This window comes from Glandiceps talaboti, chromosome 2 (genome assembly GCF_964340395.1).
Source record: "Glandiceps talaboti chromosome 2, keGlaTala1.1, whole genome shotgun sequence".
NCBI classification, from domain to species: Eukaryota; Metazoa; Hemichordata; class Enteropneusta; family Spengelidae; genus Glandiceps; species Glandiceps talaboti.
The window spans coordinates 24,899,525-24,916,328 of record NC_135550.1 but is presented as its reverse complement, the minus strand read 5'-3'; the positions used below and the strand labels follow the sequence as shown (position 1 = coordinate 24,916,328).

The following is a 16,804-nucleotide window of genomic DNA, read 5'->3' as shown; positions in this document are numbered from 1 at the left end:
GAATGGTTTTAAGACTTCAAAGATTTATGTAACGTCCACCTGTATCTTATTTCATCGAATGTGTAAAGATCGGTGAGAATATATGACGTATTAAGTCACGTGTTTACTATTTTGTTTCAGAGTGTGCATTGATACCAATCTTGCGACTGCCGAGATTACTAAAATGGCACACTATGTCAATTTTCTTCCAGGTTACAGACAGGTCAGTGCATCGTTCTATCTCGTGTTTTTTTTTTACCAAGAATTACCTTTCTGCGTTTTCTTGTGCGTAAAATTCGAATGTATTCGGTTAATTACCAAAATACAACCGACTCAAAGTCGAAGTCTTTCTTTTTGTAACCATGGAAATACACATGTTGTTATTTTAATTGGCAATGTATCGATTATTATTCAAGTATGCACTTAAGAAATGTGTAATGTCATTCAATTTTATGTTTATCTTTCAATATTTTGTAAATTTTAAAGTTCAATTGACCTGTGTAATGAGGCACACTGTAATTTGGTCGTCGTAATGAAACCTTTCACAATTTTGTTTCTGATTTTAAAAGTCGAACGAGTAACCCTAATCGCCTACGGGCTTTCAAATTGTCCTTATACCTGGCTGTGGTTATACATTGGATAGGCTGTTTCTATTACATGCTATCAGAGGTGAGTCCATGTTACGCATTATACTACAGACCAACCTACTATTCAATATTAGCGTTACCTTGTTCTACTGAGACGACCACGATGCGCATATCACCTTAACTATAAGCGTTCTGGAATTTATCATCGTACTCAGCTCGGTTGTATTTCATACTTTCCAGATATAATTACTCTAAAATGTTATTTTTCCAATAATTACCCCCTGCCAACTTGATACAGGAAAGCAAGAAGCCAAAATAGACAGTATATAGTAGTTTATTGAATAGACAGAGTCTATTGAATTTTATGATTATGGGATACAGTCAAATGTCATGATTAAAAAAATAGAAACTTGATGCAAGGGCTTCTGAGGAGAAGAAAACATAAATCATTAAAATGAACGCATCGCCATGCAGTATTTGTTAGACTGGCAGGAAAAATACAACAATGTAATAATATATTTTTTTGATACAATATCCATTTAGAATTACGAAAATGTTGTGCTAACTGAACTAACATATTCATCATCTGCAGATGGAGGGGTTTGGAACAAATGACTGGGTATATCCAAATAGCACAGAGTATAAAGGATTCGTTAGGTAAGACGGTTATAATATTTAGTCTCTCTTCTTTTTCTAGAAAAACCCACAAAATACTACACTTAAGTATTTAAAATTGAACTTTATATTTTACTAAAAGGAGACAAGGAGAGCGAACAGTTTCATGAGAATCGCAAAAAAAAATACATGTTCGCGTGCATGATGTTACCTTTGATGACCAGTATGAAGTACGCCCCCATACGTCGTTATCGTTTAGTTTTTTCACACTTTCGTTTTCATTCGCCTTAATTCTCATATTTTGACATAAATTCTTCACAGGAAGTATATTCTGTGCATCTACTGGTCTACCATGACTCTTACTACAATTGGAGAAACACCCTTACCTCAGACAGACATAGTAAGTCTATTCCATACGGAATATTATTGCCTGTTTTTTTGTTCTCTGTTTCAATGCAGCAAATACATTCGGTCTTTGTATTGGTCGACTGTAACCCTGACAACCATCGGGGGAACGCAAGGGCCTGTTACTAATATAGTGAGTACATAAACTGATTATCGTCTAAAAGATTGAATTCCATGTTGAATTACTAGGTAGTTAACAGGTAATAATAATGGCATGTCGTTTACTTATTATTGATGGATTTAACTCAGCCAGTAAATTAAAAGGATTTCGAGTCAGAACGACACTACTTCACCTTCAGAATTTTTCATCATACATATCGCGATCTGATTATCAATTCATTGTTGAAGTTCGATCCTTCATTCAAATTGTTGATCATATGGGTTGTAAATCACGTGATACAGATTGCATAACAAATGCATTCAACACATCGAACGTTATGTACATTGTGTGTGTCAAAGTTTGACAACATTTCATATCGATCTAATTCAGCGAGGCGTCATTTATCAAATACAGGACTGTACAGCCAACTAGACAGACAGACAGACAGACAGACAGACAGACAGACAGACAGACAGACAGACAGAGACAACAAAACAGACAGAGAGACATGTATGCATGCATACATACATACATACATACATACATACATACATACAGACAGACAGACAGACAGACAGACAGACAGACAGACAGACAGACAGACAGACAGACAGACAGACAGACAGACGAAGGATCTCGGATGGATGGACAGTTAGCCAGTCATACAAACAGACAGATTGGCAGGCAGTCAGTCATTCAGTCAGCTAGTCAGTCAGTCAGTCAGTCAGTCAGTCAGTCAGTCAGTCAGTCAGTCAGAACAACGGACAGACTTTATAGTTGAAATTCTTTGCGTTTTGTCTTGTCTTCTTAATTTGATAAGTCTGCGTGACTGTCGAATAAAAAGGGAGATGCAGCCCTGAATAATAAATAAAAAACTGTTCATCGTCATTTAGTGTCTAGGCTAAAATCAATACAGGTTATGCAGTGTGATGAGAATATTCAAGTACACTTGAGACGTTCTCTGACTTGGAATCTGGCTTCGTTACCACGACTTTTTTCCAATTCTGCACAATCAGGTAATCCTGAATAGAAAGCCTACATTTTAGACTTAGAGGGCGCTGGTCAAGCCTACATTGTTAGCCTTCCAATATTCTTTTAGTGAATTGATGATGAGATGTCTTGACAAGATTATGTATATATAAGCTTACAAAGTGTACAATAGTCATTAAAAATCAAACTGCTTCTTTGTATTTCTTGACCTATGCAGGAGTACATATTTACAGGCATTACATTCCTCATTGGCGTCTTTTTGTTCGCTGCGGTGGTGGGCAATGTTGGTGACGTCATCAGCAACATGAATGCGGCCAGACAGGAATTCCAAGCCAAGTAAGAAATCTTTCAACTTTCTCTGTGATTAACCTCTTGGACTTTTTGTTGCGATTTCCCCACGTTAATTGTTTCCTGGTGCTTTCTGATATGTGAATCCGGTCAGGCAAGACCATTTGTGGTACATATGATGACGGGGTTGTTTAGTGTACCTTAGATGGCGCTGTCTTTGTGGTTTAAGAATAAGCGGGACCAATTTCTTAGGACATGACTGATGTGTTTGGAAATATCCTTGATTGAAATAAGTACATTATTTGTAACTTTACAAAACTCATTTCAATGGAAATTAAAATAATTGTTTATTTACAAGACGACACAAAACACGGACTTATGTGAAGCCTTCGGATCGGAAGGGTTGACGTTCCAACTGAATGAAAAGCATACATATACTTGTTACATTGTATAATCATTAATAATACAGGCAATGGGTGTCACCCTTTTCCACTTTTTTTTCTATCACATCAAAATGAACCGTGCGAAAAGATTTGTGTTATACCCAAAACACAGGTATCCATACATTTCCTCAGTGTTGGTAATCTGTCCGAGTCGGTGTTTCCTAACTATATGAAAACGAATCGAAGAAATATAAGCGATTTTATCTACCAATGAGTCTTAAAGTTTGTTTCATTTTTAAAAAAAAAAAAAATCTGTCCATCTGTCTTTTTTTAGAATGGATGCAATAAAATTTTACATGAACCATCGAGAAGTTCCAGACAGCTTACAAAACCGTGTTAAGAAATGGTCTGACTATGCATGGCACAGGTAAATATTACGTTATTTATTTTATGAAAGTCGATAGACACATACACATATACAGACATAGTCACACAATATAGACCGTCACACACATATAGATACACACACAAATATAGATTACACACACACACACACATATATATATATATATATATATATATATATATATATATATATATATATATATATATATATATATATATATATATATATAGTTTTGGTAGTACTGGAACTCTTTCTTGGGTGTAACTCGGAGTTTCACGCATATTGCGATCATCAGACACGAAAGGTAAACGTATATATATATATATATATATATATATATATATATTCCATTCCATTCAAACAATCTACAACTTGACAGAATTTCATTAATCGAAACAGTGTTTTTTAAACTCTTTGTAACGTTGTGAAGAAATACTGACGACGAACTTATAGTGAAAGTTGTGTCAAGTACGGATACGTTCTGACTAATTTATCAATATACTGAATTGTCTTGTTTTTCCATGTACAAAAAATCTTTGCTTAGAACTCAAGCCTTAGATGATCAACATTTTCTTGAAATGCTCCCTCAGCGATTACGGGCAGAAATAGCAATCCATGTACACTTAGAAACTCTTCGAAAGGTAAACGTATTTCCTGATCACATTACCATGTAACAGTGTTTACCAGGGGACACCTGTCGGAAGACCAGAAAAGTTCACCTGACAAACACTGTTTTTTGTAGAGAATGAAATTCCTTTAGCCAATTAAAGTCGCTTTATTGCCCTTATTAGCTTATAACTTTACGAACTGATACTTGAGATTAAAAAAGAACCATTTCTATTCTATTTAATATGTATACATTTGTGTTTTCGTTAATTTAACGACAAATTTTGTCGTTCTTTCTAATACAGAATAACAATTTCAATATACGTAGCTGACCCTTTAAACTTTATCGGCTGCGTCACGTTCGTATATCGAGATTATAATCCAAATAAAATGTATGATGTGATTTCAGACTCCCTTGGGGTTTGGCAAGGTTCTTATTCAAGTTTTGAAAATTTATTGAAATATGTATATTAATGTTTGTGATATTTTTTATGTTTTAAAATTTATGAGGTGAAAATATTTGAAGATTGCGATGAAGGATTGTTGTGTGAACTTGTTTTGAAGCTGAGATCTCAAATCTACTCCCCGGGGGACTACATCTGTCGGACTGGTGAAATAGGTCGCGAAATGTATATTATCAATCATGGCAAAGTACAGGTTAGTTTTCTCGATTGGACGATTGTGACTTTATAACAAACAAAGTGATCAACAAGCAACACTTCCCATCCCCCGGATCCCTTCCCAGCACGTTTTGTGTAGTCACATCAAAACCTAGTTAACAACGATGACGTCATGATCTGGATAGACACCGTCTCGATGTATTCAATGAATAAGAAATAAAGGCTGAGTTACACTATGGTCGCTGGTTGAAAATTAATCACACTGGAAAACATCTTTAACTGAGTGCTTGTTTGGTATTCCGAAGTTTCACATTTCCGTCGCAAACTGGACAATTACCATTTAGACAACTGCCGATACACGCGATCTGCTGTTTCCAACATCTGGCGGTGAATTGCGACCATTTCATGATCCATGCTAAAAATCTCATTTGAGGAGAGATATGTTCATTGCCGCCACGTGCGGTTTTCAGGCGTACCAAACATGGAATTTATGAAACTTACACGTTGATGTATTTACATTTGTGTATTCTTGCACAACATAAGAGAATATTTAGATTGACTGGTCTGCCCTTGTTCGTTGACCCGGCTTTTTAGTGCCTTTATAAGAGAATCTCGGCAGTATCTTCCCCTGTTTTGTTGTTGTTGTTGTTGTTGCTGCTGCTGCTGCTGTTGCTGTTATTGTTGTTGTTGATTTTGATGTTCTTTTTTCTTTTTTAGTTTTGTTTTTGGTGTTTATCTGTATGATTGTAGATAGCATCATGGAAGTAGTTCCGATCGATGCAATCGCCGATGGCGCTATACAACTGATTCTAATGAAATTAAATAAATGTTTTCATTGATCAAAACGAAGTCTTCATAATTGTTTCTATTGTTGTTTACTTTGATTATGTTGTTGTTGTTGTTTACATTGTTTGATTTTGTTGTTCTTTTAAAAATGAAGACGTTTATCCCCTTCTCTCCCCTTCATTATCAAATGTTTTAACAACTTTACCATGACACGTTTCAAAAAATCTTCTTTTGTATGCCATTTTCTTGTAACTCAATTTTCAGATGAGTCAAAGCGGCAATATTTATCAATTTATGTAAGAATTTTAGTTTAAATCGTTCACATATGTTTGGAAGGAATGGTATCAAGTTTCCGACATCGGACTCTTTGCCTGTGATGTTTTGATGGTTGCTTCCGATATGATTACAATTTTTGATCATTCTGCAAAGCAAATAGATGCTTTCATCCTTATTAACTTATATATATGTGATTTGGGTTTCATCTTAATATTAAATATGAAATTATGATCACACATTTCCTTCCAGGTCGTCGTCCAGGACCCCGCGACGTTTCAGAAAATGGTAGTGGCGACTCTATCAGGTGGAAATTATTTTGGTGAGATCAGCTTACTAAAGCTAGACGAAGGACAAAACAGAAGGACGGCTGATGTGGTGTCGCTTGGCTATTCTGAACTTTTGTGCCTCTCAAAAAAGGATTTAATGCAGGTATCATACACGCGTCCAACGATCTGTTCTAGTTTGAGTCTCTAACATACATTCTGCCTTTAGGTCCTTGTAATGCATTTAACCCTAAGCCCATGCTTTTATAAACGACCACTGCATTTTATGTCTGTCCTAATTCCAAACTGCCTCCGCCCATCTCACCATGTTAGAACCACCTGTTCCATATTTTGGATGAAAAATACGCACACGCTGAACATTTTCCATCCTTAATTTATAATTACTTTACAAAGTATCATTGGAATTTTTTGTGTGAAATGCCGTTGGTTTTGTGCTAATAAAACACACTTCGTTAAATTATTTAATAAACCTATGCTCAGCAATTGCTACTATCAATTATGCAGAAAATTGCCGACAGCGCTTAAAATGCATAAGTCTGTGAATAAATCACTTCTTTAATCATTGCATGTTTGAGAAGCGTCCTCTCCACAGACTCAGTTTGTCATGCAAAAACACGACAATTCTGATGTAGTCGTTATTAATGTATTTAGTGGGAAAATCAGTTTCTGCTAAAAGAAAAATAATAATAATCCAAAAAAGGAGGGGGGTCAGAGGTTAATCTTGATTCACTTTTTTATCATATTCTTGCCGTATCGTGAGAACAAACCAATCATTCCAAAGGCTCCTCGAGCAAGACATCAGATTTGATTTTCTTTCTTTTTTTACTCTTTGTTTTGCCGATATTCTATGTGACACCTAGGCGCTCGTAGAATACCCAGATGCAAAGAAAGTATTGGAAAAATATGGTCGCGATAGAATGGAGAAGAATAAAGAAGCTGCGAGGTAAGATTATCTGGAAGTGAAACATGATAGTGGCATTTCTCTAGGATATCTACTATCGAGAGTTTTACTTGTATTGTACCATTATGGCATCAATAAACAGGGTTGCTAACTTAATATTCCTCAGTCGAATCGGTTCATTAATATTGCTTTAGGATTTTATCTCATTTTAAGTATATCATCATGAACTGGAAAACAAACTTGATTCCTGAGTCTACACGCAAATGGTTGCCATGGATTCTGATTAGTGTGCATACTCGCGATCGTATAATGAAAATGATCAGAAATTGTTATGACAGATGGGGTCGTGCATATAACACGCCTTGCCTGCCGGCAGTGGCATTTAGTAAATGGTTGCAATTAATCAACAAGCTGCTATCTAACAAGTATCATCTCCTTTTCATTATCGTTTACTCTGGTTATATCGCTTGTAATTTACTATTCAATATTACAACAGTTCTCATTACAGATTTCCGATGAATGAATCGCCGATGAAAAAAAAAATAGGCCAACTTATTTTGAAAGTTCTACTATTGACCGTGACATGTGGAAAATTCAATTTGTAGTAAAACACTCTTTTAACCATCGTTGTAAATATTCAATTTTGATATTTACCATTAACAGATATGACACACGTGATTACAATTTCACGATTATTTCTTTAATGCTTGTCTGTGATTGAAATATCTAGACTCCAGCGGAGGAAATCAGAAGCCCTTTTACAAATACCTGGTCAAGAAAAATCCTTTGACGATCCTACTAAAGACGGTCAACAAGAAACTTCTCAAAATAAAAATGATTCAGTTGTGTCGGCGCATCCAAGTAGGATACAAGAGAAAGGTAGATGTATATGCCATCGTTTTTATTTTAACCTACCAACTTATTTTCTACCCAATGTATGCATTTTGAGTTTGCACAATCACTGTGTTGATATCTTTGCCCCTGGCCCTGTACTTACACATACAAAACTTGGTTCATTATTATCTGAAATCACAACTCGCTTCCATGTCCTCAAACAGCAAACATGCTAACATAACCGTTTCAAAATGAACATATTTGTCGGATCACATGGAAGCCATTATCTTTACATTGTAATAACGACTGGTGTCGATATTCTGTTTGTTGCAGGCAAAGAAATAGGAAAGGAAATGAGCGAGTTGAGACACATAATTCATGAACTACGGACATTCGATAGCCAGGTAATTATTTAATGTATTCAAGGTCCAATTAACATACCAATAAATAATTCCTATTGAGTTACTATGCCACTGGCCGATGCAAGAACAGTGCATGTCACTGAAAAAAGACTATTTGTCGACCGCATAGATCTACAATAATAGAAATAATTATGTTAAAGGTGGTTTATACAGATCTGATAAAAATGGAATCCTCCGACTCCATTGCTTTGAATACAAATTTATAGACTCTGACTGAGACAGATGGGCAAATCAGAATCAGATGTAAATATATTACCATAGCAACCAGACAATGTAAATATTCTCTCGCTTTTGCATTTGCAAAAACCTACATCTAAAACACATTACATGAGATTAACTGCTTTAAATACGAATTTTTGACTATTTTTGTTAGCTCTTCTCGCTCTGTTCTATTATAATCTTTTCAACATATGTTCTTTCCTGTGTTATTAAATTCACACCATCTTTGACTACCTCAAAATGTGTTTATTACAACAACGTTCATACTTTCATTTCATTTTAAAAAGTGAATGGTTGAAATATGAGTTTTACCTCTATAACTGTCAAAACTGTCAATTGCCTCTGTATAAGTTAGTTGGTGTATGTCACTTTAGTCATGCTACATCGCAGACCATTATAGAATACAAGTTTGGTGTCTGAGTAACGTCATACGTACAGTCTACGCATCAACCACATCGCAGTAGGAGATCCCTTAACATTCAACCAATTACTGATCTATGAACTAAACCTTAAATGTATAAATCTAAGATATTTATGTTCAGTGGATCATAGTTATTCCATTCAAGAAGAAATTCACATTATGGTAATTTAAAGTAGAAAATATGCCTTGCGTAGTGTTATTTATTATTCCATACTTTCAATCTGAGACAACCAACACAGACATGAATAGTGTTTATTTTATGATTGCGTTGAATCTCAGACTACCATTGTATTGATTGCATTATGTTGGTTATCTGAGGTTGAATTGAATGACGTCACGACACTTCTTTAAATTCATTCTTTGTCATCAATTGACGTTACTCCTGCCTTCGATGTATGAGTTATGAATCATCATGTATATGCAAATACAAACATATATTATTTCTTCCCTCATACATTTACCAGGAAATATACGGTATAGTAATAACCCATACGATCTATACTTGTAATGTAACCGTTCATAGAGGCCTAGATATAATTTGGTATTTTTGTTGTTGTTGAAATAAGTGGTGGCGATGAAGCTATGATATCAGATTCACGTGGGTTTGAGAATAGACTGACGTCATGGGATTACAAAGCAATATAGCCTTGCATAAACCTGATGGTGAGACTTGAACCCTAAGTGGAGCGTAACAGTCGTTATTTTTTTAAAGATAAAACACACATACACAACACCACCACCACTACCAAACCAAGCATACATTTGTCATTACAGAAAATTTAACAAATCTAGTGAAAATCAAATCGTTTTCTCTTTTGAGTTTTTCACGTATTTTTGTCATGAGAGTGACGATGTTAATCGTCATGAATTGTCTGTATCAACTGTTCTAATCACATCGTCTTGAAGACAGTGTTAGGTCTGTCAACAAATCGAAATCAGATACAGATATTTACTTCCGTTCTGTTTTATTCCTTAGATCACACGCTTCTAGTAGTTTTAGAATAGTTTGTGGAAATGAGGCATTGACATCGATGACACCTCAACCTAATTAAGTTTGTTACGACGTCAAACTTTGAAGGTGCGGGTCAAAAACATGAACAATTGCTATAAAAATAATCAACAACCTTGATAATGGTTTGGAGATTACACACCTCAAAAGATTTCCCAAGTCATAGAACTCTGCCATAGTATTTAATATCATTGTATTGAATACATACTATAGCTACATACGAGACATCCGTCTGACAGAATTTAGGGTGTGTTATTCCTAGCCTGAAGGTAAAAGCTGGCTCGGAAGTTTCGATAATATCACCAGGATAGTCCAGCGGAAACCGGATCTAGCCAAGGAAGTACTGTGTCAAAATTGAAGGTAACAAGTTAACGTTATTTCTAAATTATCTTACAGGCTACAAAGTATAGGGTGCAAGATCTAGCGGAAAAGGTGAGTAAGTCAGAACAGATACTGATTAGTATAGGCCACGCCCATACTACTGAGGAGGCTAGGTATACAACATGTCTGTATGGCGTTTTTGTTGTTGTTGTTGTTGTTGTTGTTGTTGTTGTTGTTGTTGTTGTTGTTGCTGTTAACGTTGTTGTTGTTAACGTTGTTGTTAACGTTGTTGTCACATGCATAGACCGTGATAAATGTCTGAACATCATCGCATTGGAGTTGCAGTGTTCGAAGCAAACAGGCTAAGAGAGCGAGAAGACAAATTATGCAGATATGTGTAACCTCAGACCACTAAGAATCATAGTGGGCTGAGATGTAACCGATATTTAGCGATATGTCAATCGGTGACATCAACGCACAGACATGTCGTCTGACGCATCACGTGATAAGTTGTGTTGGTTATAGTGTAAAATCACTGTAAGTCTGTATGCTTCGAGACGAAATTCACATAATCTTTCTGTTGGTTTTATTTGTCAACATATTGTGTAGTCTTGCTGCTAGACGTTCGGGCTTTCTTTCGATGCTATAACTATAAGCGAACGAAGTTCGCATGTGAGGGCCTGCCCGATGTTCCATCCTCGATAGCGTTGTTCGGCTGTGTGTCGTATTTTATCGGAAGAACATCCGAGGGCTAGCTGATAGACTACATATTGTGTTACTTTGATTTTTTTTATATCTTGCTCTTTAAAACATCCAATTGCACGATGTTGTTATTTAATTGAGTGCTACATAGTATCCGCGCTGCCTACATGTTTATACATGTTTTCAAGTTTTCACCTGGTTTGCAAAACAAAACAAAACAAACATTCAAGCACAAACGTCGTAAATAACAATTTTGAGATTTATAACTTCGTTATGACCATACAGTCAGGAATGCCACCAAAGTGGGATTTATAACTTCGTCATGACCATACAGTCAGGAATGCCACCAAAGTGATGTGTTTGTTTCCAGTTTTGCGACTAGTAGTGTGGATACAAGCCACTATAGAGCCAGAAGTGTTTCGAATATTTCATCCATTTTGTCTGTAATTATGATTTTGGAAACTTAAGAAATTGTATTTTTGTAACTGTTATTAAACTCTTGGTTGATATCTGATAGATCATGATCATACTAATCTGACAGACTTGTCGTATATGTTTACAGTGTGACAAATTAACATCGCTTCTACAACAACGAGATTTGGAACTCCGTCGTGCACTCCTGAGAGTCTCCGAACTTGAGCAAAGGGTTGATGGAAAATTGAAAAATGGGAAAGTACGATCTCGCTTTGATTTCAATCTGGATACACTCAACAAACATAGAACACATCATCGGAAAGTCGACTGTAGCAGCGATGAGTCATCACTGCGTTGCATTCGTGGATTACGACGTTCAAATCGCAAGTTAGACCGCCAAAAACGAACTGAAAATTTGAATGGGACTTTTCTGCAAGACTGCACATCGAACGGAAATAATCATTGCCAAAGACAAATACGTGAGATTCCAAAACTTACGATAGAGAAAGCACCGCTCGATCGTGGCCCTTGCTCCGCGGTGAAAATGAGAGAAACTGTGGTGCCAGGAATCAGCATAAACGGGGTAATACAGCAAGAACCAACACCCTTTAAGTTTGAATTAACGGATACCGAAACAGATGAATTCTCTGAAGCCACAGAATCAGTCAGTACTCAACCTATCACAAGTGCCCTGCTGTCTGTGGACCAAGAATCAGACCGAACGGGGGACATCAGTGACATAGGGTCATATTTAAGTGATGCTAGCTATGAGAGTGACTTCTGATGACTATGATGTTATTTAGTAAACTTACCAATTTAAACCGTCCAAAATATGATATTACAGCAAGAAGCATTACCATTGTTTTGAAGCCAACTACTGGAACTCTCTATTAATCTCACACTACAAAACAATTGATTTGTGGTCCGAGTATTATTAATGCACAACGAGTCTGGTTTTGTTAATTTAGGTCATAGGAGAATCACAATAAAGGACAATAAAAAAACACGACAGGCAAATTAAAAATGTTACTACAGTGCATTACCTATCAGTCGACAAAACATACACTTCAAACTACTAATGTTACTAGGCGCTAGTATTTATTTCTATTTTCTATTTATTATTTGCTGACGATCTTATTTGTAAGATTGATGATTTAGTTCCAAGCAAGCACATATTAATGATAAGTTGCCAAAGACATCGAAAACGTGTACCTGAACTAAGCACATCTATAGAGAAGTTTACATTCATCCGAGTTTACTGGAAAGGCTGTACAAAAACAATAATTCATTCATCAATCTGCTTTAATAAGTCGTTTTTTATTTACGCATTGTCTTGGACAGTGCCTTTCAATTTGCTTTGTACGATTCCGTTTGACGGTTTTGTTTTTTTGTTTCTTGTATCGTACTGTTTTGGTTGCTTGTCTGTCATTTCGATTTATCTTTGTTTGAAAATGCTTACAAAGTGTCCATACAAACTGTCCGTCCATAATTATACTCGACTGTTGCAATGTAGATTCAACTTGTCCAATGGCTGTTAGACTAAGAATTCACTCTGAGCCTCCTATGGGATGGTAATCCAACAATGCGTTGGCTTGGTATTATGTATGATATGTAACAAAAGTACTTCATTATATCATTTCGATGTAATAAATGCAATTTGTAATTATTTTAGACAGAACTGCAATATCTATTGTCTTTTTAACTTCTTGGTTTATTTACAAAATAAAGCCAATTCGCTGTCAGTCATTATGAAAAGAGAAAATGGCATAACTTCGTTTAAATGCCGCCAAGAGGTTTAAGCCTTTAATTGTAGCAAATGGCAAGCTATCATGAACAGTTACTAGTACGATGGACAACGAAAGTCAAAGGCCACTACACCATAACTCAATATAGACTGTTTACTTCCATTCCCGTCGCTTACAACTAATCACAAATAAATGGGGATATTGGGATTAGACAATTCTTTCTTTTAGAAACAATCACGATATGCTAATTCAATCGGTGGATACCCAAATAAAGTAAACCTGTGTATTGTTTGCGTTTATTCACCACAAGCTGGATAAGACAACTTGTCTTTTGGTCCTCTGGTAATCGTCGGGAGTGGTGGCTAGTGTTTAAAAAGCGGAAAATACGTGCGAATTGATTGAAAGAAATGCAAAAAGTAAAGAAAACGTGTTTAAGAGACTGTTTAAAGTTTGAAATCTACGTATGATACAAGTTAGAGAAGTTACTCACTTCATGTAGAGAGGATAAATTATTTGAAAAGAAAGATCCCCTAACCGTTGGTAATTTTACCATGTCGATAATCAGTGACGTTACAGTTGACAAAGTTAAAATTCGATGAGAAATGAATGTGTACATATTAATATAATATTGAAATTCATAAAAACGAAACACTGTTTCAAATTGACAGAACCGTCCGACTCACATTTCAATATACTCTAAACCTGGACACTTTTGCTGAAGACTTGTTTTCGCTTATTTTGTTGGAAAGCAATGACGCAAAAACAATAGTGACTTCTTGTACATGAATAACACAATGTACCAATCCGGTCATTAGTAAAAAATAGTCTTTGATAACTAGCTGAAGACTGTATAATTAATTGCACATTGCAAGTGGCAAAAATATCTACAGTTCAATATGTTTGGAAATAGATGTTCAAATACTCCGTGTGCACAACCTGATAACATGTGTGCCATGTAGCTTTGGAATACAGTTAGATGTGTACGAATGGTATATATATATTCTACAAATTAAATGTTGCGCCGGGATCCAGTAACTGGAAACTGTAAGTTTTTAAAGTAAGATACAGTTTAGACAGTAACTTTATAAAAGGAGAAAACCCAGCGTGAGCCTTTATCAATTACAAGTTTGAAAACAGAAGTCGGAATTTTGACCGACATCTGTATACAACGTATGGTTAGTTAATTATTTTAATACTTTGTTTACTGATAAATGACAAAAGACAGACGGAGTAGATCCTGTTTTTTTTCCTATACCGTCATAATGTCTCGTCATAGAAAGTTTATACTTTTCAAATTTCCTCAATAGTTTGCTATTGTTATTTAGATTAAAAGTCTGACTACACGTATGTACATCTGTCAATTATATTCGCTCCATTAAGCTGAAAAATATGGTCCTTTAGGAAATATAATTCAATAATCTCAAAAATAAATAATGTATCAACAGATGTCTTCTTCCTCTGCACAAAGTTCCGACACGATGAATTTCAAAAATGATAGGATTGTTCTGAATCGTTTTACAATGGCACCCGCCCCTTTGCCTAATGTTTATTTACATCAATATGACAAAGCCTGGTTTACAAAGTTCCCAGTAATTAAATGTAATTAACTCCTTGAATGGTTTATTTGTGATAAATACTATAATTGCAGTGGAGACATGGCAAATAAGATAACAAAACCCTTTAACGAGCTACTTATTCCTTGCCTCTATTGGACGTTAAATTAGTATTAGAACTTGGCATAAATGGCTGTTTCAATGGCACCTATTTTATTTTATTTGTACAAATCATTCAAACCCGATCAATACTAGAAGTCAGACGCCTTACAATCTTCATTAATTTAGTAGATCGGAGTTTTCTTTATTCCACATTTTTAGCTAGTTGTTGATTTAAAAATACCCCAGAGATTACAGAATTACAACTGTTTTGACCGTTTTATTTTTCGCAAAATGTTACCTCAGTTTGTGTTTACCTTGTTCCTCCCCTGAGGCTAACATACAAGGTTTAGATTGAAAGGTCATACCTTGGGTTGCCGCCATCTAGATCCCCAAATCATGCCTTACAGTTACTCTTTTCTTAGTCATTTGTCATTTTTAGCCCATCGCCTGGAGTGTGGCAGTTCTTTTAACGACTTCTTGGCCAAGGATAGACTTGGGTTATAAGATGAAGGGATGCTTTGGTAATTTAATGCATTCACAGACGCATCACCAAAATATTTCAGTCAGTATACCTGGCGTCGAATTAATTAATACGCATATTTCAACGCGTAGGCACGTGGAAATCAGATTTACCTGTCTGTTATGAAATGGACATGCCTTACCGCCATCCTGAATATAATTAAAACATTAACTTATTTCTTTCTATCTGACTCCCCATTGATTTATATCCAGTGGCCCAATTATTTCCTCGCGGTCTGCGCCAGTTCGCGACCTCACATCTTTGGAAAACTAAGTGGTAGAGTCACGGACAAACAATAGTACGTATGCCCACACACCTAGACGTTGCACCTCGGCCATCAATTTAGAGCAATTAGGAAGTATAGGTAAGAAAAGTTTACGGTGCCAGCAGCCACAGTGCATTATCAACAATGCAGGTCAAGACGAACAGTCGCCATCGTCCTATCAGTTATAACGATCTCCCGTCCGATGGAAATCTGTTGCTGTTTGAGGAGGGTTTTTTTTTTTGCTCGACGACTTACTGTGTCTTGCCTGGGACGCCAACCCGACCGGTACACTTTTTTTTGAAAACTTCAAGCAGTTCGAAACCATCCTTCACACCTTCACTAGATCGGCAAATGAGAAATAAACAGAAACGTTAAACAGTGTGCATATTCTCACGTTACTTGGGACGCCTTCGGTGGCAAATTACCGGATTCACAAATCTCCTCTCAGACGCTACCCGAAATCTGCTCACAGACGCTGTACCGTTTAAATGGCGACACCGTTCTGGAATTAGCTACCACTGAGCTAATGCCATTACTACGTATACAAATACACTTTTGTCCGCTACTTATCCAATTAGCCACTTATGGTAATTTCCAAAGTAAATCGCATTGTGTGCACAGAAAATTATACATGCGTCTCCTACAGTGTCTGTACCCTTCTATAGCAGCATGGATACGTCGCTTCGTTTAAGGAAGCCGCAAAACTAAATGGATTTTTATTGGGTAATTACGCGTGTAAAGTTGGAATTCAGATCCACTCGGCTGTTCTACAACACGTCTTCCTTATTTGGACAATTAAAAAGAGCGAACCTTTAAGCTAAGAACATACTCTGGGAACGGAAGAAGTGCTATTGCTGGTCCCCGCTATAGACTTAAAAGATAGGTTGACCTTGTGGATGACGTCATCAAAATTGAGAAACCATAAAGGTGACGAATGACTTACATATTGCGTGACGTTTTATACAGTTTCTAAATTTTAGTTTTGATTCAACCGGACAAACAATATCGAAGTCACGTGGTTGCCGAAATCTTTTATCCTGACCTTAACCAA

At 36.1% G+C, this 16,804-nt stretch overlaps 1 protein-coding gene across 1 annotated transcript; it reads left to right on the top strand.

The window, feature by feature from the left end:
* The first annotated feature begins 163 nt into the window (after window positions 1-163).
* LOC144445882 (uncharacterized) lies at window positions 164-12,352 on the top strand. Its single transcript, XM_078135527.1, has 13 exons — window positions 164-202; window positions 1,159-1,223; window positions 1,503-1,581; window positions 2,894-3,012; window positions 3,682-3,774; window positions 4,298-4,394; window positions 4,870-5,016; window positions 6,291-6,470; window positions 7,186-7,268; window positions 7,957-8,105; window positions 8,394-8,464; window positions 10,528-10,563; window positions 11,717-12,352. Exons 1-13 carry the CDS (start codon window positions 164-166, stop codon window positions 12,350-12,352), a joined length of 1,794 nt encoding a protein of 597 aa, XP_077991653.1.
* Window positions 12,353-16,804: the final 4,452 nt, after the last annotated feature.